The 22,433-nt window shown below is 38.3% G+C and overlaps 1 protein-coding gene across 2 annotated transcripts in view; it reads right to left on the reverse strand.

Moving 5' to 3' along the window:
* LOC122518410 overlaps positions 1 to 22,433 on the reverse strand; it is a 128,316-nt gene that overhangs the window by 64,781 nt on the left and 41,102 nt on the right. For both annotated transcript variants that reach the window (XM_043637335.1, XM_043637336.1), the window contains exons 3-4: positions 11,792 to 11,965; positions 10,251 to 10,434 (exon numbers count right to left, since the gene is read on the reverse strand). In XM_043637335.1, the coding sequence (XP_043493270.1) occupies positions 10,251 to 10,434; positions 11,792 to 11,965 (358 nt within the window). The remainder of the gene's footprint in view (positions 1 to 10,250; positions 10,435 to 11,791; positions 11,966 to 22,433) is intronic.

Here is a 22,433-nt window from a genome sequence, read left to right on the forward strand (position 1 = left end):
GTGTCAAAGTTTCGCACGTGTCTTTGACATCTGACATCGATTTTCTTCCATTTACGACCTTTGGAAATGGAGCGCGCGACGTTAGACGGTAAGCGACCGTTCTCATTTGAAATTCTTTTCGGTAGAATTTGATCGGATTACCCCGGGTGATTCGATTCTCCTCTTAAATTCGCGTTATCATATTTCCTAGCTCGACTTTGAAAAAAAAAACATCTCGGAAAGTATTGCATTTTATTTTTGCGAGATCAATAATAATTGAATTTCAATTTTTCCTCATTCTTTTTTTTCACTATAACGCGAGATTATTATTTTAACGAGAGAGATAGAGAGAATCATTATCAACAATTTACATACGAACCGAGCGTATGCTTTTTTACCGTCAACATTTTTCCCTTATCTCTCTTTATTTTTCCATCTCTTTCTCCGGCTGTCTATCTTTGTCAGATGAACATGTAGTAGCTTTTTTTTTTTTGCGACATTAGCATGACTACGGTGAGAAACGCCCGAGGATGAGTCGCGGGTTATTAGCGAGGGCAGAGCTGTCGGGAGAAAAAGTCTGGATTATTTCTCGTTATAATAATAACGTCGTTATTTTATTAAAAGACGAAACGTAAAAGAAGAAAAACAAGTAGGAGAAAAAAAGTTGGAAAGACGAATGAATGGGCCGATTCTTGGATAAATATGGACGAATAGATAGATATTCAGATTGTTGAGAGATAAGAGGTTGCAACGGGAATGGAGTTGGGTGGGGCGATACGGTACGCTCGCAGCGTAAGAGAAAATACAGATGGAGGACGTTGAGTTGAATAATTGTACCTCGTCGAGTTTTATTAAAACATAGTTGGCTGGATGCGCAGAATCGCATACTCCATCGGTGATTTATATCCGACGTTATTTCGTACCGACACTATGCTCGTTGCAGGTAGATAGTTACAACAGCGGCGGCACGCGAAACGGGGGCGAGAAACGGGGCCGAGGGATGGGAGGAAAAATAACTGAAACTCCAAGTAGTACCAACGGATAGAAACGCGATCTTACTTTACGCGCTAAACGTGCTAAACGTCAAATCAAATTTTCTAACGATCAAATGTATCGCATGTATGAATGTATCGCATTGTATTGCTCGGCGGTTGAAAATCGTTCCAACGAATCGGTCGAAATTCGTTTAGTTTGGGTGCTACAATTTAATCCAATATCGATCAGTAAAGTACAAATCGTAGTCACTATGATCGAATAGATTCATGGGAGTTAGGGAAAACTCTGTGGCCTTTTTGTTTTACACGCTATTGCGTAAGCTTGGTTAACCGTGGCTGCTCGATTGTTCTCTCCGGTTAACGGAGGAAGAGAATTTCCAACCGGCGAGAATAAATCTAACTCCGAATTTACTGACGTTTGATCGATGACTTTAGGAAATTTCGCGAATGGAAAGTAGGATTGGTTGGTAGAAGCGGCCAGAAATTTGAACGGATTTTCGAATTTTCGATGAAACTCGAAGGTACGATTTTATGGTCACTGACATGCGAAAGAAGGGAGGCAGAGAAAGAGAGAAGACATATTTCATTCGGTGACTGCAAACGCGAACGTGTGATCCATTAACTAATTTATTTCTACCGAGACAAATTTCACTCGGTCGCGGAGCATGTAATCAGTGACGGAATTGCAACCGTTTGCAACTCTCACTTTCTCTTTCCTCGGTAAAACTCCTCTCCTAAAAGTCCTCCCCATCGCCATCACCCACTAATACCCCTAGTTCCTTCGCGCAGGCCAACTCTCCGAACTCAAACGGTACACTGTCGTAATATAGAAAGTTAGGGAATTGGATCTGAAGTTTTGTGAAAACTCGACACGGAACTACAACGATGCAAAAGAGACGGAGAGATACGCGAAAGTCTATTCTGTATTCCGCAAGATAGTATATATCGCGTATACGTTGAGAGAAACCGGAAATAATGATGCGGTCAAGCCATGCTATCTCGTTTGTTAATTGTTCGATTTGTTCTACGTCGGTACAAGTATCAGTATCATCGTATTTCTCGGCAAACGAATTTCGGCAAACGAATTTCGGCAACGATCGATCGATCGAAACATCCACACGAGAAATTGTTCAACTTTCTTTATTTTTCGCAAGCTAGATATTAATGATAAAATAAACAAGCTCGTATCCGTACATCTTTTTTCCAATTCATTTAATAAATAATATATCTTTATCGATAGGATTGTTCTTTAATGAGAAATCGTTATTTATCAAAAATAATAAACCATTCCAAATGAAAAGCATGAAAATTTCTAATAATAATATTGAATTTTGTAAATGTTAAAAACGAAATGTTTATTAATACGAGAGAAGAGTGTTCTCATTTTCCACTGTAAAATAAAGCTAGGACTGAGTAAATATAATATTTGATTATACTTAAATTCATAACTTTTCCTTTTCGACACCGAGAACGTTTTTATGCAAATGAATTAATGTAAATTACGAGATGAGTAATATAAACGTTGACATTATACTTGTGATATGTATATATATATATGTATTTTAATTTTAAACGAGAGAATTTTCCTTTCTTTATTTTTCTTCCTTTCGCTTAAGGTTAAATTCGTTAATCGTAATTACACCTGCTCTCTTTGAGTGAATTAGCGCATGAAGCGAAACGTCGAAGAATCTTCCTGTGATGAATCTAACTAATTACGTTGTTTACTCGATGTCAATGGGAGACGTTGTAAGTAAAAGTGAGAGAATTTAACGCGAACTAAAACCGACACTCGAAACAAACTTGCTTCTATCAAACTTCTTCAAGTATCTTACGCGATAAATAATGCGTCAATGTTATGCAGAAAACGTTTGTACGTTTTCTAAACGGGTCAACCGTAATTTTAGCAAATATTTATAGTTAACCGAGTATCGATAAGACAGAACAAAAAACTTTGATTTTATATCTTTGCTCTCCGTTCTAATTATACGCTTGAGGATTGAGATCTCGAAAGACAGAAAGTAGGAAGAATATTTATATTTTTAGAACGTTTTAAGAACCACGTTGTATTACTTAACATGTAAATATTCAAACACCGTTTAAAACATCGCGGAAAGGTTTTATTTTTTTTTTTCTAATTTAAACGACCATCATAAAATTTTCACGAAATTACGAAATAAATATTCGTTTTTAATACGATCATTTATTTGTGAACATTGTTCGTTATAGAAATTTCATAAATAGTATCTATATGTAATATTAAAAGAACGATATTTAACTATAGTCGTATTATAATTTGTTCGTTGGATTGTGTAATTAAGAAAGCTCGGATTAATTGCTTATGATTATTAATTGTGCGTAAACGTTCGAAAATATTTTCATGGAAGAATATTCTGGCTAAACAATTTCGTAAATTTCTTAACGGACAACAGGAGAGAGAAAAAAAAAGAAATAAAATAAAAATGAGAAATAAAAAAAAGAGAATATAACGCTTGAGTCGAGGAGGCTAGAATGCCGAGCGCATTTTTACCGGTTGTAATGCATGTAAATCGAAGCAGCAGACTAGGCACGCGGGCGTCCATTTAAAAATTATAAAATAACGTGTAGATGCATGCAAATTCGAGCGAAAACGTATATTCTAATGAGTAAGCTTTGCGAGAAGTTCCTCTTTATTTTCTTCTCTCTTTCTCCTCCCGTTCAGAGCTTTTATACTTTTTCGAAGAAGAAACGGCCGAATTAAAACTCAACGAATGTAATTCCGTGAAAGCCAGTTGCTAAAGAACTATTTTTTACGGCACATTTATATATATATATATATATACATATATTCAAGTATACGTATACATGTGTGTACGTATATGTATAATATATAAACTTGTATCTCAGTAAAATGTCGTTTTCTTTGCTCCGATTATTATGCTACCCTTTGAAATATTATATTCAAGCTGACGAGGTGGGTGCTTTCGTTACTTTAGCTCTTAAAAAATTGATATACTTTTATTTTTTTTACGAGCCATCTGTGTACGTCGACTCGTAGAAACAATGTCGTGATTAATTTGCGCAACAGAGTAGCATTTGACGTATTATAAAAAGAATGAATGAAAAAGTGGAAGAAGGCATATCTAGGCAAGAGAAAATATGCTTGAATTAGCGAAGGAGGAAAGAGACGACGTCGTTGTGGATGAAGGTAGTTCGCGATCATGAAAGAAGCAGCAGCCTTGAGCGATTTTCATACAAATTCCCGAAGCGCTGGTAATCATAGTGAAATTAAGGTCATCCATCACTCTCAAGGCCCATTCTATTCCGCTACCCCACTTAATAGTATTCTGCTGAGCGACGTAATTTTGCATCGCGCCCCTCTGACCGCACACATAAGTGTGAGCCGGAGAAAGGAAACAGGGGGAGGAGAGCTACGAAAGAGCTAGGAAATAGAAAGGGAGGGGGGGGAGGGTGAGAAAGATGGGAGAATGGTTAAAGCTACCGTAGGAGTAGAAGAGTAGCTAGGCATGCAGATGCACTTTCAACGAGGACGAGGATGACGAAGAACGAAAGCTAAAGTTGAGCTTGCGGTGTTTCGCATCTCGACCGCGATATCCCCGAGAGTGTTACTGCCATTTTCCTGGTTAATTTGCGCGACCTCGCGTAGTATATCCAAGAATTTATCATCGCATTCTTCCGACGACGTAAATCAATTATCGAGAGTTCAAGCTTTCTCTCCGCGAGTAAGCAACTGCACGTGCCCGTCTACTTCCACATCCCTTTTATTCGCCTTCGCTCGATACCGCGAAAATAGTGCAAACTTTAAAAGCCTTACATCGAGAACTTTGAGTTTATAGGCGAACTAGAAATTCACGAGGAATGAGAATATCAGTTGACTTTCAATTGCGTTTACCTTTTCAATTTAAATATTTGATGCAGTTGTAACTACGAGATTTCATTTTTAACAACGTATACTACTGTATAACTCGTCTTACGACGAATTCCTCTCAAATTCGTCTAAGCGATAAAGGTATCGGCACACATCCGAGCATTCTTACTAGCACGCACACCACCATACCGATGCAAGGTTTACGCTACAGGAATACTCGAAGTAACGAACCGAATAGGATGATACTTTCTAAAGCTTTGGTCTATTTAATTCATCAATTTTTCCTATCGATTTTCCGAATAATTAGTCGAGGAATCAGAAACAACCGACCGACCACTGAACATTAGCAAGTCGCACAGTCAACCAGTTACAATCACACGCATTACATCCATTCCGAGCTAAACCTCAAATAACCCAGTTAAACCACAAGCAGTCAGTGGCCTAATTCGATAGATCTATTCGATTCTCGAAGTGTGAAATAGTATCTCGAGATATTTATTAATAAGTAACTTTTTACTAACTAAGTTAATGTACGTATATTCGAACGGTTCGTAAAATCGAACGTACAGATACTGATCCTTTCGCATACATTTTTTCTATTTAATTAATACAATTTACTAGTTAGAGATAAAAAAAACGATAGCCTATTCATTGCGTTAACCGAAGACAAAGTTATTTTCCAGTGCATTCTCGAATCTACGACACGGTACAATACTGGGATAACATTTGTCAAACAATCGCACGACGTGCACCGTGAAAAGCGTTATTATATATTCATGTTTCTAAGTCTTCCTACGAGAAAGCAACGTCGGATGCCGTATTGTAGGCATGTATGTATCTTGTGTATATTTTAGATATGCACGTGACACTGCAACGTTTCCGAATGAAATTTCATCGACGATAATTAATGCGTCGAGTCGGTTTGTTTCACCATATTCCTTTTAAAAAGTAGAAAATTGTAAAATTTGAAAAATTCATTATACGTCGTCCGATCGTTTGAAACGTTATCGATCGTTTTTAAATTTGTTTTCATTATGAAAAATAAATATCCTCTTAAACGAGGAATGTAAGTTTTCATTTTCGGTTGAAAAATTTCGTAACATGTCGATCGTTTTTTATTACAAAAAAAAAATAGATACAGACGTTGACGGTAAATAACGATTGCACTCGTATTTCAAATTCGTTGAACTCGCGAAAGAATTTAATGAAAAATAAATATCCAGCGTAAAAAAAAGAAAAACAAAAACATCGTTCGCAAAATAGGAAACTCCGATACTCCTCGGTGGTGGTCGACCACATAATTTCTATCGTATCATCGGCTACGATGCTTAATAAAACGAGATTTCAAGTTTTTCCTATTTACTCTTCAAATCGTCCTTACCGTAAGAACAATTTTTCTCTAACTACGGGGAATATTTGCCGTGCAAATATTATTTTTCCTAAGATTTTCTTTCGAAACTAGAAAAAGGATCGAGCTCGAGTCGGAAATTTGTTTTCTTTCTCAACTGGCGAGGGTGAAAGACAGCTTTGGTGTACGGAAGTAGCGGCAAACCTAGCGAGAAAATGAAAGAATTAATGGTCGAAGGTGATTGTCCGGAAAGGAAGCACAGCTGCTGGGAGAGCGGCTTCACGACTCGCTAAAGCTGGAATAATAACGAACGAAACAAAGGACTCCTCTTCCTCTTCCTCCTCTTCCTCCTCCTCTTCTTCTTGGTATTCTTTTCCATAACGATATGCGATCTCGATCGTTACATCATTCTTAGTCCACTTTACGTTCCCTTTTCTTCGGCTTACATTAGTCGGTGGAAACGCTTACGTAAGCTACATTTACGCAAAGTCGGTTAATCGCGTTTCAAAGAACCTCGACCCTCTTTATTCGAGGCTTTATACCGAACGTGTTTTGCCATTTATATCGCGTTAGAACGCACCTAATTCGTATTTTTTTCCTTTTTTTTTCCTTTTTTCCCGATTCTCTCTCTCTCTCTCGCGTTATACTATCGCATTGCCGTGCACGAGTATGCGCGGAAAATAATTTGCTCCGTCGTTCTTCTATGCGAGTATTAAAGAGTAACGGAACGTTCGAAAATTTATGGGTTGGACCGTATAATCTCAAGCCGAAAGAAAAGGCACGGGGGAAAAAAAAGCTTGGAAAAAGAGGAAGGAAAAAGTAAAACCGTTCGCCTAGGCTGCATTGTTCCACGGAGGCCTTTCAATCTCTCCGTGCCATTATTAAAGAGCTTAAAGAGAAGAATTTATCGCGGCTGTGGGCATCATCGCGCTCGATCTTGCCTATATGCATCCTCTCTCTCTCTATATATATATATATTCCTCTTTCTTCTTGGGACTTGGTTTATCCCGTCAAATCCTCGATTCCGACGAAAAGATATTCGGATAATAAATCAGAAACAAGCGAAGAAATTTCGAGTATCATCGAGTATTTAATTCAACGAACGAGTGCGCGCGTACGTATGGGAAAGATAAAAGAAAAGGATTTTGAATTGGTAACTAAATGCACGCTCCTCATCCAGAGATCTGACCTAATTACAACTTCTCGAGAGAATATGAAGTTATATAATATATGGTAAACGTACATACGGTGTACATATCCTGTAATGAAGAGATCAGAGCCGACATCTGAAATTAGGAATTCTCAGGGGTTTTGAATTTTCGATTAAATACAGAATGGAATTTTATTCCTCATCTTTCATTCTTCCTCTTTCTATTATCACCAATTTCTACGAACATGCACGGGGAGGACTCGGTAAAGCGGTCTGTACTTGACAGCATCAAAATGAACGGTATGTAGACGTTGTTAAAAGCTCGGAGACGAGTCCAATTTTACATGGGTTACGATAATTATGTGGCAAACGCAAGGAAACCCGTTGGATGTTCTTTTCTTTTCAATTAAGTTTCCTGAATTTTATTAAATCATCCGACTACTTATATTTCACTTTCCAACTCTTAAATATCGGGTAACATTTATGATTCATTAGAAATAGGAGAAAAACGCTACTGTTTCGAGCCAACCGACGCTTGAAATAGGAAAAAAAAAAAAAAAAGAAAAAAGATAAGAAACGCGCGCTAAATGAAATAGATGCGTTTGGAGATTTTTGCCGCAGCTGGAGAGGACGATTCCTCGGTGGAATATTATTTGTTCTCCGAAAAGTGCTCGTTGTTACCTACTAGGTACGGAGAAAGGCGTAAGTTGGTCTCGCAAGCGCGATGACAAAGGGCGATATACGTAGCATGTTATAACATTAAGCGAGCACCACCGTGGAAGCGGCACTAATTGTAAACTAACGAACTCAAATTGGATTTAAATTACAACGGCTGGCTGCAGAGAGAACGTACCTCTCGCGAATCGACGCATTTCTCTTTCCATTACTTTCTTTTTCCTAATTCTTTGGACCACCATCTTCCTTTTCTATATTCCGTATCATCAAGGGAGCGCAACGAAATCATCTTATTTGTTGATTTTTTTCTTCGAATACCAGAATTCGATTTCGATGCTCTCGTCTTTACTCCATTTCTCATTTCTCCTCCTCTCATTTTCTACCTTGCTAACCACCGTAACGCGAACTTCTACCAATGAGCTTCTAACGTTATTGCGAATAAAGAAAAAGACCAAAGCGAACTTTCTCGAAGGAAACATTCTCCGAGTTTCAAATGATGTTCCCCCGGCGTCCTTTCATCGCGTCCGTATTCCTTCCAAAATATTTCCGATTGCAATCTCAATTTTTCTATCTAGTTTTTATAACCAATGTTAATCGATATTTTCCAACGAATTGGAACGAATTAATACGAGTATTAGCATACCAACGCATAATAACGATTTCAAAACTTCCAATAAAACGAATCTATCAAATGTTTACGTAGGATACATTTAATCGAGACACGATACGTGTATTCGCTTCGACTACTCGTGAAAGACTAAACCGGTAATCGTCGTTCGTCGAACAATTAGACCTTGAAGCGTTCTCCTTCTCGTTCAAACTAATCCAAAAAAGAAAACAAAATATAACTTGCCTTTTAAATACTATCGGTGTTATTAATAGTAAGAAAAAGATATAAAAAAAGATGAATAGAGAGAGAGAAAGACAACGTACGCGATTGCGCGAATAGGCAAAAGAAATAGGAGACAAAGGACAAAAGTTTCCTATTCGCGATAGTATTCTTCGTCGTCGTCGTGTCTTGTACTTTGCGTGCATGCACTGGGGTGTGCGTGTGTGTACGTGTTTAAATGTGTAAGTTCACCGATCGACGACTCGTCCGCTTGCGTTGTAGAAAATCGAGCGACATGCACGACGGAGTCCGCCCTTGTCCTCTATCTTTCCATCTTTACTTTTCTGAAAGAGTATTCACTCTTCAACGAGACGAAACCATGGACAAAAGCTACTCGAGAATACGCAACGAAGGATGTGCTTCGCATTCGTCACGCGAGTTTCCTACCAGTCGAAAGAACGAATAAAGAGAGAGAGAGGGTGGGGGATAAAATAGGGAAGGAGTAAAGCGTGAATCGCGCGTCAAAAAATTTCCCAGACTTTTCCAAAGTCCATAGTAGAAATACTTCTTCGTGTGTTCCCTCCGAACGAGGAAAAGAAAAGTATTCTTCCTTTGGATAAAGCCAACAGTACCTACGGTGAATGCTTTCAGAAGAAGCAGTTAGTCCTTTCATTTTCTTTTATTCTTTCTATTTTATTTCTCTCTCTTTCTCTCGCTCTCTTTGACTCGAATAAAACTCAAGAACTACGATGATCAGTCGATAAAAGCAAAAGTATGATAAATTGAAAGGGCCATTGGGGCGAGTGGCCATCGACGATCATATTGGAGCAAACCAGCAGGTAGCTAAGAGCACACCCTTGGACTTTTCTTTAAGCGTTAAAGGATTCTCTCCTTGTATCAGTTCTACGAGATTCTGTACAGTTAAGCAAAACTTGTTCCCGAGAAAGAAATCGCTTTGATCTTCTCCTTCAACAAGTCCTAACTCTTTTATCTCCTACTTTCCGCATTTAATATTCCATCCGTTGAGTCTGCTCCTAGCATATTTGAACATTGATTTATACATTAGCTCGCTCTTGTGTATTCGTACGGTGGTGTAACTTGACGAAAAATGACACTTTATTCCCGAAGTGAAACACTCGAATCGAACTTACTCGATTGAAATTGATAGCACGAAATCGAAGTAAAGTTCAGAGATTGGATTGATGATAACCGAGTTGCTTTAATTAAGCAAGTTGAGCCTTTATGGTTACGACGTATGTATGCGCATATATACATATATATATATCGATTCTGTATACGATTTCACGCTCAATAATTATGGATTCCCTGTACGATAGAATTACGTGCTAACCCGATATATTATTTTCGATAAAAATTCTGTAAAATCAAGATTTTCTATTTGTACTTACGCAGAGTCGTTGTGACGTCCGATGGAAACTAGACGATAAATCTGTAATTCAACTCTCTGTCCAGTATCCGGAATGAATCTGTAGGTACACCTTGAGGGACCTTCGAGAGACGGTGATTTTATTTGTCCAAAGCCACGATCAGATTTACTGAATAACAATCTGCTGTCCAACGTTATATTGCACACTGCAAAAACAAATTCACAGAGTTTGATATCGTATTACTGATAGAAAAATAAAAAAGACGTTACGATCGATCGAGTTTATTTATAGCATTGACCAATCTCCTACGACGTAACGTCAAATATTACTAAAAAAACAAATGTTTAATCTTCGAAGGTATAGAATTTCAAATGGACGAGGAAAATATGAAATTTCGTATCCTCGATCGAACGCGTCAAGATTTATCCTTCGAAGAATCTTATGGAAAGATTTTATCTCGGTGAAATAAAGAAAGGAGCTTTCTTAATTTTACCAGTTCGTGGAAGAATTTACTTTGGACAAAAAGGGGGTGAAAGAGGTAGAGACAGAGAGAGAGAATGAAGAAACGGAAGACAAAGAATTTGTGCACGGTACAAAGTAATTGTGTGCGAGTTACAAAAAAGCTTTTTGTCCGACGTAGGAAACGTCTTTTTTCCTGGCATTGCTTTGCGTCGATAGCCGGATAATAAATTCATCCACTTTTAGTACTTTTTGTTTACGGTACTCTCTGTGACATTATTTTTAATTGTATCTTTTTTTCGTCTAGCTATTATTTACTTAAAAATACAAAAGTACGTTAGCAGATATCGACGCGATTTAATGTTTCTTTCATATACTATATTTCGTTGGCGTAAACTTAACTAAAGAAATGTTCATTTTCGAGATAATCGTAAAGAATTTGGTATCTATCGTTTAAGAACTTATAATGTCGAGTCATTTCATTTGGTGCCGACTTGACGTCTCAACGACGATATTACAAGACGATCCCACGACGTAATTTGAATCTTAATTGATATTTTCGCAATTACTACCGTGATCTTTAATCGTATCTGGGGGATGAATCGCAATATTCTTTATTGCACACGTCAGTTCCACCCACTTGATTACGACTCTTTTAATGGATTTTAGTTTAACGATGACATTACGATCGATGTTAAAATAAAAGTTCCTAATGAAATAAACGCAATGTCTTGAAAAGGATAAATTGAGAAAGAATGTTTGCTAATAAATGGATAATAAATTGACAAAAAGAAAAGAAAAACTTGGAGAGTAGCACTAGGTAGTATACTATGTCTACGTTATAATGTATGGAATGGGGATGTCCGAAAAGTATCGCTGAAATATATCAAGTCTCGTGCCGAAGTGCATTTGACAAGCTTTTCCCCCTACTCGTTATTATTATCCTATTAACGTTTTGTTAGTGTCGAACGTATCCGGGAAATCATTAAGAAAAGTTAAACGAACGGAAGAGGGGAAGGGAAAGGAGGAAGACTATTCTCTATCGCGGTGGAAAGCGTTATCGCGGTGGTGAAAGGCTTTGAGACGAACAGACTTTAACTTACTGTTGGCGCAGTGTTGCTCGAGGCCACATTGAGCGCACCTGTTGGGCGAAGCTGTGCCGCAGCTGCAACCACCGGAGGGTACGCAACAAGCGCATTCGTTGCTAGACGAATTGAAGTTGCAAGCACAGCCTTTTGTGCTTTGCGTCCAAAGATCCACCTTACCTTCCGATCCGCCTGTAACACGCAGTTCAATTTATATTTTTGTTATCACTTATGTTAATTAAAGGAAACTCTTATCAAATTGTTTTCTTTATTAATATCCTAACGTTAATTTCATTTAACTTCAATTTGACACGATTTTTAGTCGCGATTCCATCCGTTGGCGTGATTGATAAAACAGAAAAATTCAATTATATTGTATACGCGAAGAGAGACAAAGAGAGAGAGAGAGAGAGAGAGAGAAAGCTATTGGTAGAAAACATTCGTCTGCCCGGAAGCTCAACGCACTTTCGACAAACAAACAAAGTCGCGCGATTCAAAGGATTTTTACGTGCAACCGATTCAGGAACCTTTTGTCGGTTGGTTTTGCTGGTACGTTCTATTCGTTTTCGGACCGATATTCGCGTCACGATATAACGTTTTACGTTTTTCACTGTTGAGTTTGCTTTCTTTCTCTCTTTGCTAGTCTCCTAACTATTTCTCTATTTCTCTCTTTCTCTCTCTCTCTATTTTCGTCTCTGTATTTCAATACTGTCTTTCGTGTTCATTTCGTACTTTCTCTCACTCTCTTGCACGTTGACATCCCAAGGTAACTGTAAATAGAAACGTGTGTTTGAAAAGAACTTTGCTTGCAAGAAATACGTCTCTCTGACGAGCGATTGTTCATTCTTTTACTCGCCGTTAAAACGGAAAACAAGCGATACTTTTTTCGAATTCGTTAGTTTTTTTTACGAATTCCCGTGAAATTTTTCGTGACTTGTAAGAGAAATGAAAAGAAAAACAAAAAAGAGTCACGCTCGGTTAGTATAATAAAAAAAAGGGGTTAACGTAATTTTCATTTTCGAAGAAAATTTGGAAAGAGCGTCTTCGCGGATAACGCGCGAGTACCTACCTACTTGTAAACATTTTTGGAACACGTTCTATGATAGAAATGTGAGTAATAAGTATGCGCAAGAGAACGAAACGATATGTACATGCCAATGGGGAAGGGGGGAATGCTAATAGAGATTTCTGGTTGATTCTGCAAACGTAGAGATAGGTAAAGGGTGATTGATTGTTCGCCTCGAACGAAGGGAATGGGGTTGAAGATAGGCAGGTGGCCGGAGTACGATGTGCTGCTAGCATGGGAAAAGGAAGAAGAATTAAAAGAAGAAGAAAAAGAAGAAGAAGAAGAGGAAAGAAAAAAAAAGGTGGAAAAAGACGAAGAGTAAGGTAAAGGTTCTTTCTCGAAGAAGAAGAAGAAGAAGAAGAAGAAGAATTGGGGTGTGAGTTAACTGAGGTGGGGTAGGGCGAAAGAAGACATAAATTCCAGACTAGTGTAAAAAGGGCGTTAAGAGGAGAAGCTCCGGCACCCCCGATATGTCAATATCCGAAGGAAATACGGGAGCGGTACTTGGCCAAAGGGGTAGTAAAAATAAAGAAAACTTTATTGCTAACTCTGCCGCCTTTAGCGCCAGTCGCCAGTCGCCGGAACGAATTTCGGAAAAACTTTCCCAGTTCCGGATGCTTTTCCTGACCGTGAATGTGCCGGGAGGATATTCGAGAGAGAGAGAGAGAGAGGATTAGATTTCAGGGGATTTCGTGGTGCGAAAGTATTCGGGACAGTCAACGAAGTGGCAAAGAAAAAGATGAAGAAGAAGGGAGAAAGGGAGAGAAAGATACGAGAATGTCTCTATTTCTTTTAAAAGCCGGGCAGTATTCTAAATTGGATTTTTAATCCATCGATCCGTGCTCGATTACAAGAGTTTATTTAAGAGAATAGAGGTAAATACATATATATATATATATATATATATATATATATATATATATATACGTATATGTATATATAGGACATCGATATAGAGAAGATAAAAAGAAATCTTGGCTGGAAGATTGTGAAAGGTAGAGTGGGTAGAGAGAATAAAATGCGGGAGGATAGTATGCTTTGGAGAAAGAGAAGAAACGTGTTGGTGCTGCGTCGAAGAATGCTATTTGTAGAAAGAAACGAAAAAGTGAACGAGGACGTCTATATAGAGGGGCGTCGATAAAAGAAATCCAAAGCGAACAAATGCACAGGGATCTGCCCACCCTTCTTTTTCTCTCTCTCTCTCTCTCTCACTCTTCAAGCGGACGACTGATAGGTTTTATCGGTATATCCTTTCTTCATGATTTTTACGATGTCCACTTTGTTTGAAAGTATTATAAAGCCCACATTGGTACTAACCGGAGTTAGACGAATTGATGGTGAACCGCAGCGAGGAGACGCACAAATCACTGATCGGCTATAACGTATTCGCGCATGTGCACGCGACTATGCGACCGTCACGCTGATTAGCATCGAATACGCCATTCCTCCCTACTACCATTGCTAACTATTCGTGTTACACGTTACCTATATCTTCATCGTTGCCCTTGAATATGTATGAGAGATTCGCGAATTTGTAAAATAATGGTTACGTTTAAAGATAGATTACTACAGCCCTAACTTCTCTCTCGTCGTTGTTATTTCCCTGTCTTATCGTTTCTTCCCTAGACGACTTTTTCGACATTTCATGAGAATATGTTCTTTTCTCTCCTTTTTTTCTTTTTTTTATCGATCGGACTTATCTCTCGTTCGACCACGAAACTCGATTCCAAAGGAAGAATTCGAAAGAAAAAGGGGGATAGTAAAAAGCACGGACAAGCAAGTAAAATCCTGAGAGATAGAACTTGGTTCCAGGTGGCATCGACTTTCGATAGGTACTACGAAGAGATCCACTTAGCGCTCACTTTGCGTCGACGTTAAATTCTAATGAAGCCGATATATATACTCTTGCCAAAAGCTGGGCTAGAAACGTGTTTCGAGTGTGTGTTTGGGAGAGGTGGTTTGAATACTGCGTTACAAGTTCTTTAGCACGATGTGTACGTGACTATAATAATTTTCGAGCGAACAAGTGTGGTCGAATCGAGGTCTGTCTCTCCCTCTCCCTCCCTCTCTCTCTCTCTCTCTCTCCACTTCTATCTCCATCTCGCAAATTATTTCTCGGTATCACCTAGGCAGCTTGCTCCGCACATTACCATGGTAATAGACAAAACGGTGATCGGCGCGACGTGTAGGATGGCTTTTCCAAGGCCGTTCATTAGCTTCGATATTGGCTCGAAACAACAAGCGTGTAGGAAGCAGCGTACAATGTAATTTAGGTAGCCCTCCTATTCTATGTATTCTCATAGTAATTTGTACGCACCACCAACGCGCGATTCGTTTCCGCGCTGGTTAATCCTTTCCCACGGAATAGACATTTTCGAATTATTCGAGTAAATATTCGTTTGCCGTAAAATATTTATTTGTTTTCCCGCTCCTTCGTCAAAACGAACCTTTTCTTTTTTTTTCTTTTGTAGCAACTTCATCCCCGGGAGTTTTTCCATTTACAGCGACGATACAATAATTATTACCAATTGCGTAACACGTAGTTGAGATTTTCGTTAAAAACAAATTTATTCGGCGATGAATTAGAGGAGACGCGTTTGCGTTTGCTTTCGTTAGTATAAATTGATTCGAAAGTGCGAACAATAACATTCTACACCAATCGAACGTTTAACCGATAATTAGTATTAACAATACTCCCGGAGTTTAGCAATTAAATGATATGTAAGCGTATTGCGGTGTTCGATTTCGAAATTTGCATTGTGGCTTTCGAGAGTCGACGTATCGATTATCGTGGCTTTGTCGGACACTGGATACGATGTATCCTATTTGTCCGTATACGTATTTCCCGACACGAAAAGTCCACGCGTCTTTCGCGAAATTATGTCCACCTATACATAATTAGATCATCGAAATAGCATTATTTTTCCGCTCGTTCCATTTTACATATTTACTCCCGGGGGGGGGAGGGCTGGAGAAGGAGGAGGTTTTCGTCTTTCTCTCTCTCTCTCTCTCTTTAAATATTCTTCGTATCTAAACGCGCGTGATCGATGGTTGTCGATTAGGTGGATTAAGTTTTGCTTTTATGACGGTACTCTGGTCACTGTGCTACTCGCCATACTATCTGCATCTCCATGCATTTGCACTTTAATTGGGTTTGCACCTATTTCTCTCGCTTCTAGGTAACATCTCTCTACCCTTTTTCTCTCAACATAGTTCTCTTTCGACTCTTATAAATATGTATAATATCATGGCGTGCTCGTAGAAATGATCGCAAGATCGCACGCGCTCAACTATTTTCCCTACGAGAGTTAGACAGTCGCGAAACGAAGAAGAACGTTTCCAAAGTTGAAGACACTTTTGGAGACATTGAGTGATAAATGCGATACTAAACGAAAATAGGAAGAGTACATTCCCTGGTGCATATTGCGCCGCATAATAATGTAACAACGTGGAATCGAATTAGAAGAAAGTTCAAGAAATAAATTTGTATTCGTCTTATCTATCTATTTTAACGCTAGATTTACCAGGTATTTTGATATACCTATTTCTACCAAAAGCAGTCAAACTGTGTGTCTACCAAAAGCAAACAAAAATCGTCAAAAACGTATTTCGTCTATTATTTTTGGATTTTAATAGGAGATATAATGCGATTGCGTTCTATGGAATTCGTTAATGTTATGTAGATTTTCCAGTATAGTATCGCTTTAACGAGTTCTCGATATCGGCCTCCCATGAAGTTTGACTAATCGTTCTCGTCGAACAAGGGAAACCAAGCGAGGCCAATTACCTTTATCGGTATAGGTTAAGAGAAACGACGGTTTTCGTGCTACATGCGAGCAACCCCTTACAAGCTCCACGGATGACGTCGACGAGTTATCATAATCGGCTTTGGCGTAATGCCGAACATCCGTGGAAATATAAAGCCGATTTCCATTTGGATAGACGAACGCGTTCCATCGCCGAAATTTCTAAGACAACGGGTTTTTGTCTCTAAATTCGCTAATGTGCGATCTTATACTTTTCATGGTTTTACCATTATCGGTGGAGAAATAAACGGACGAGAATACATTTCTAATGAAAATATTTCATTCCAATTTGTAACGTTAAACTAGCTAATACCCCATAATCTCGGAACTTACATTTCGTAATACTTCGTTCGATGCAATCGTTTTATTCGAATTTACGTTGCGTGCATCTACATGGGAAGAGAAGAAAATTGTTTAAGTAATAGGAAGAATCGATCGAAATTTGTGGGATCCACGAGGGATCCTACGAATATCTTGTAAATGTCTGCGATTATTGGTATTCCAACGAGGAGGCATCTATTACCCACGAATGATATTTGGAAACATTTCTAGTTGCGCGAAACTATCGATTCGAATAGATTCTACATGTAAGTGGATCGATAATCTTTCTCTTGCAAATGCACATGATACGGACAAGCACGGTAGCACGCTCGGATGAAAGCTTCGGACATGAAAAACTTTGATCGAAAAAGAGAGAGAGAGAGAGAAAATAAATAAAAAAAAAAGAAAGAAAAAAAACAACTTACGGATAAGGTAAAAAATTTCAACCATTTCTACGTACGAGCGAGTTAAACCTTGTGGATTTCGAGATAAGTACTTTACAATTCTATCGTGGATTAAACACGAGAGAAGAGAGAGATATATAATTTTGTGCTCGAAAGATGAAGTTCGGATGCGAATCTCTTTTTATTTCTTTTTTTATTTTTATTTTTCATTTCGATTTAACAAGGATTATAACATGTTATCTAGTCTTTTAACGGAGAATTGGATGATGATTGGAGGATTAGAATGATCAAACGAGGTAATACATTTAATACGTTACTCCAACGTTAATATCCGCTTAGTAGAAATTTATCGCAATTATTTGTAGATAAACGATAAGATGAATGAGAAGATTTGGAAAAAATATAACAGTTGCGTAGAAATATTCGGAATCGAGTTTAGAAGGTATCGGTAAAAGCGGAAAAATTTGTCGGGTCTCGCCGAGTGCGCTTCAAAGTTTCCTTCTTCTTCTTCTTCTTTCTGTTTTTTTCTTTTTTCTTTTCTTTGGGAAAGAACGAGATCAATGCATCATTCGAGAGAGCGGACGATCCGGCGATAAATACTCGTGGAAAGACCGATTCGGTCGATTGAATGCGACCGTGTGCGATCGGCACTTTAGAACAGCTCCGTTGAAAACTTCCTGACCAACGTGGCTTTCGTAGATAAAAAAAGTAAGCCCTTAACCTTTGTCGAGATGAACGCGGTAAGGCGGTTATCTTTCTTTCTACGTTGTCGTTGTTGTTGCCATTGGAAACTCGATCGAGCATTCCATATCAACGATATATACCAAAACCTTCCTTTTATTTTTCTTCTATTCAACGATATATGCGCAACGTTTTTAACGAACGAACGAACGATACCCAATTCTTCTTTGACTTTATTTTTTTGTCGTTGTTGTATTTACGATCTTCTACAATTCTCCAAGGATCTTCCCTTTTAACATTATCAAATTTATCTTCCCCTTTTCGTTATTTCTTTCGTGTTACGGCGATACTAAAGTCCGTGTATTAGAAGAGGTATTAGAAAAGAAATAAAGATACCTTTTTATCGTGCAGACCTATCGGTAGGAAAGCCGGATGAAACTTTAATCCGCGATTGGAAGAGGGCGAATCTTTCTCTCTTTTCACTACGAACGAACGAACGAACGAACGAACGAACGAACGAACGAACGAAAGAACGAACGAAAGAACGGACAAGCGAATCGAAGAAGAACGAAAGAACGAATAAACTTTTCAACTTACATATTACATTTTATTCCTTTCCTTCCGGAAAAATTTTTCATACTCAATCAATGATCCCAAAGGGAAATCTATCGAGAAAATGCAAGTTATATACCTTGTGAGGTTTTAACTTCAAAGTTCTTTCAGCATGATCGATGCGTCTCGATCGTTCTTTTTTCTTTTTTTTTCTCTCTCTCTTTCTCTTTTATTTTACTAAGTCACCCGAGGAATCGTGGTTACGCGAGATTGTTTTTATCCGAGAAATTCTTATGAGATAAAGTAATGCTACTATGTATGTGTGAATGAAAATAAAGGGAAAGAGAGATGTTGGGCCGATGCTGAGCGGGTCTCGGTTTGAAATATCGCGTTCCTAATGCACTAGGGCAAAAAATACTCCCTTTGCCTCCCTTTGCCTCCCTTTGCTGTAGCACCCATTTATCAGTGGAGTGATGAGGACAGAGGTTAGAAAGTGGTAGTCGTCCATGCAACAATGTTAACCGTATATCAGCCGTCCAAATTTTCCTCTCTCTCTCTCTCTCTCTCTCTACCTTCCTTTATCTATTTGCGTGTGCCTTTCTCATTCGCCTTATGTTACAAAGCTACACAACACGCTACCCAACTAAACCAAATGAACGTACAGTTGATATAAAGGAACAACCGTGATATGTTCTACGTAAAAGAGAACAATCTAGCGACTCGCTGTCGCGAGAAAAGAAAGTTTTCGCTAACGATGTTTCACCTACGGTTAAAATCATTCTATGCTACGTATTTTCTTCATTTGCGTATTGCCGTCGATCTCTCTTCGTTAATTTCCCTTTACGAATTCTGACCTTAACTTTCCAAACAAAAATCATATTATTTGCTTTTGTTAGGAAACTAAAAAAAAAAAAGAAAAACAAACTATCTTCATTTTCGTTACGATACCCGTCAGCGTTCGTTATCGATATTTCAAAAAGTTTAGTTGAATCAATCAACAGTTCTAACGGTATTTCTCCTTTTGTAAACAGCGAGTATTTATCCAATTGGAACTTCTACAATGGTAAGGTAACAATAGCACGCGTATCATGTTTGTGAAATAAGATAAAAGTAACGGAAAATAAGAGATAGAGAGAGAGAATGAAAGAAAAAACTTGGATACAAAAAGAGGAAAGTACAAAATAAGCTGGAAATGATAGACGGATAGATCGAAACATTTTCTTTTTATGAAATTAAATTAGAAAAGTTAAGAAAAATATCAATCTATAAAAAAGTTACTATTCTATGCGAACATTGAAAATATTTAGTTTGATTTAGATGGAATTGCGAATTCGTCGCGGCTAACGAAATGATTAAAATGGAAAGAGAAAGAGGGTAAAAAAAGGAAGAGGAAGGGAGGGAGGGAGGGAAGTTGAGAACCGAAGAAAAGTTTGCTTAGATCAATAGTGTCGGATTCCGCTCGTTAGAGGTCGACTATAAGGCCACACGTCGTCGTCCTGTTACTTTGGGACGCACATGCAACGACAAGGTAGGAGAACGTAACATGCTTGACAGGATAGTAGTTCGTCCGAGTTAGCCCTCCTTCAACGCGGAACTAGTATTAGTAGCAGTAGCATGGGCCCTTAGTGTTCGTGAGCGAGGCCTTTGGGATCGGAGCCAACTATTACCATTATGCGCGGACCGAGGCTGCATTATGTCCCGCTGACTATGCCGCATACCAGATATCCTTGAAAACGAACTTCGGATGCGACGTTTCTTGACACTTCCTCCAACTCTTCTTTTCTCCGTGAACGTATTTACTCGAGCTCGCGTGCCTCCGGAGCTTTTCGACAAATTCTACGCGAACTGAATTTCGAAGTAACGGAATATTCGTGCTTGCTTTCTTTGATCGGAATTGCAGTTATTACGCGTAGCCAGGAAATGTTATTATTAAAAGAAAACAACAAAATAGGAAAGAAAAAACACAATCCAATTGGTAAGATTAAATTTGCTCGTTTTTCGATCAAGTCTTGTACGTTTCTACCGACGATAATTTATTTACGATAATCGGAGAAAAATTAGATCGAGTGTTTATGGTTAATTTATCGAGTAAATTCGAAAAAAAAAAAAAGAAGAAAAAGGTTCTCCGTTCTCCGAGGATAGGCTGATGGTGTAGTTAGCTACGTTACCTCGGATAGCAGTGATTAGTCTTCGTTAATGTAGAACGAAATTCTCTGGGGAAAGCAAACGTATGTACAAGCCGAGGAAAAAGAGCGGTAGATTTAAACATTTGTGACTTTGATCGATGTGCAAGGAAAAAGGTCAGTGTTGCGTTCACCCACGAATATGTTTCTCTATGTTTCAGGAAACTAGTAAATAGAAGAAAACCAAACTACGAATTTTACGATTACCTGCTATTCGTTTACGAGCTTCGAAATAGGCTATAGCTGTTGTTACGTGATAAAACGATTAACGCGTTATCGTCATGACGATCAAAGGTAATAAAAGATACACCCTCTTTTGCCATTTCATAGGATCGAATAGTTTAGCCGGAGTAGTAATAAATCGAACGGGTATTCGACATTAGATTTAATGCCCGTTGTCCGCAATTTTGTTACAAATTTTCTTCATCTTTATTCTCGCATCCTTTCTTTTTTCTTCTTTTTTTTTTTTTCGTATGACACGCAATGTAATCATGCTAATGCTATTCCTCGTATTCTCTCTCTTTCTCGGAAAAATAAAAAAAAACGATCGAGTAATAATTCAACGATTTTCGTTTGGTCAACCTACCGCGAGTTTTGTGATTTGGTTTAATCGATAAAACGATTTGGCAAACCAACGAGTTTACTCAATTTACTTATCTCCTTCGGTGTATATCGAATAAACAAATATTTGCTTAATTTAATTACGAATTTCTACTGCTTCTGTCCTGTAGAGAGTTTACGTTAATCATTTACGAACTCTCTCCTAATTCGATCGGAATACAGTTCATTACTCTTGACGAATAACGTAGTCTAGGATTTAAGTTTCGCTTCCTCTCTTTGTATTTTTTATTTTCTACCTTTATTTATCTAAGGTCTCTCTACAAAAATACATCCTTCTCGCGCTTGAGAATCTATCTGGACATTATATATAATAAATCCGTTAGCAAAGTATTATATTTGTATTGTTTTTCCGTTCATTCGCTTGGTCTATGAGAAATATCAATAATTTTCAAAGAGATTACAAAGCAAAGCGTGCCGAGGTAAAGCGGGTGAACGAACGAGCGAACGAACGAGCGAACGAACGAGCGAACGAACGAGCGAACCAGCAAGCGTATATCGCCGATCATTATTTGCAGATGTTTGCTATGAGACCAATTGCAAAACGTTAGCGACTATTGACTATGCATGGGAAACTGAGAACGACACGTCGCCAGCTGAGAATGGTACGTGTTTAGTTGCTCCATCTGTGCGTCATCGCATTGCAATATATTGAGTACTAATGAGCTTCTGTACCCGGTTGTTTCCACCTTCCTTCTGTATCGTCCATTTTCAACGAAAGAACACAGAGAATGAAAAAGCATTCGTTCGAATATTCACGTTATATGATAATCGTTATCCTCGAAAGAGGATAGATATATTTTTATCCATTTATTACATTATGAAAAATTGTTATCCTCTTGCTTTTGGCGAGTAGAAATTCTTAGAGTATCTAATAAAAAGAAATTTATGAGATAAACTTTTCTCTCTATTCCTTCTTCTTTTTTTCGTATTTTTTCTAGCACTCCCGTAGCACTCCCCTAGCACTCCCCATAGCACCCTCTTCCTCGGCAAGTAAATCAAAATAATCCAGCAGCATTTTTCTCATCT

The sequence above is a fragment of the Polistes fuscatus genome, unplaced genomic scaffold (genome assembly GCF_010416935.1).
Source record: "Polistes fuscatus isolate 324 unplaced genomic scaffold, CU_Pfus_HIC Scaffold24, whole genome shotgun sequence".
Taxonomy (NCBI): Eukaryota; Metazoa; Arthropoda; class Insecta; order Hymenoptera; family Vespidae; genus Polistes; species Polistes fuscatus.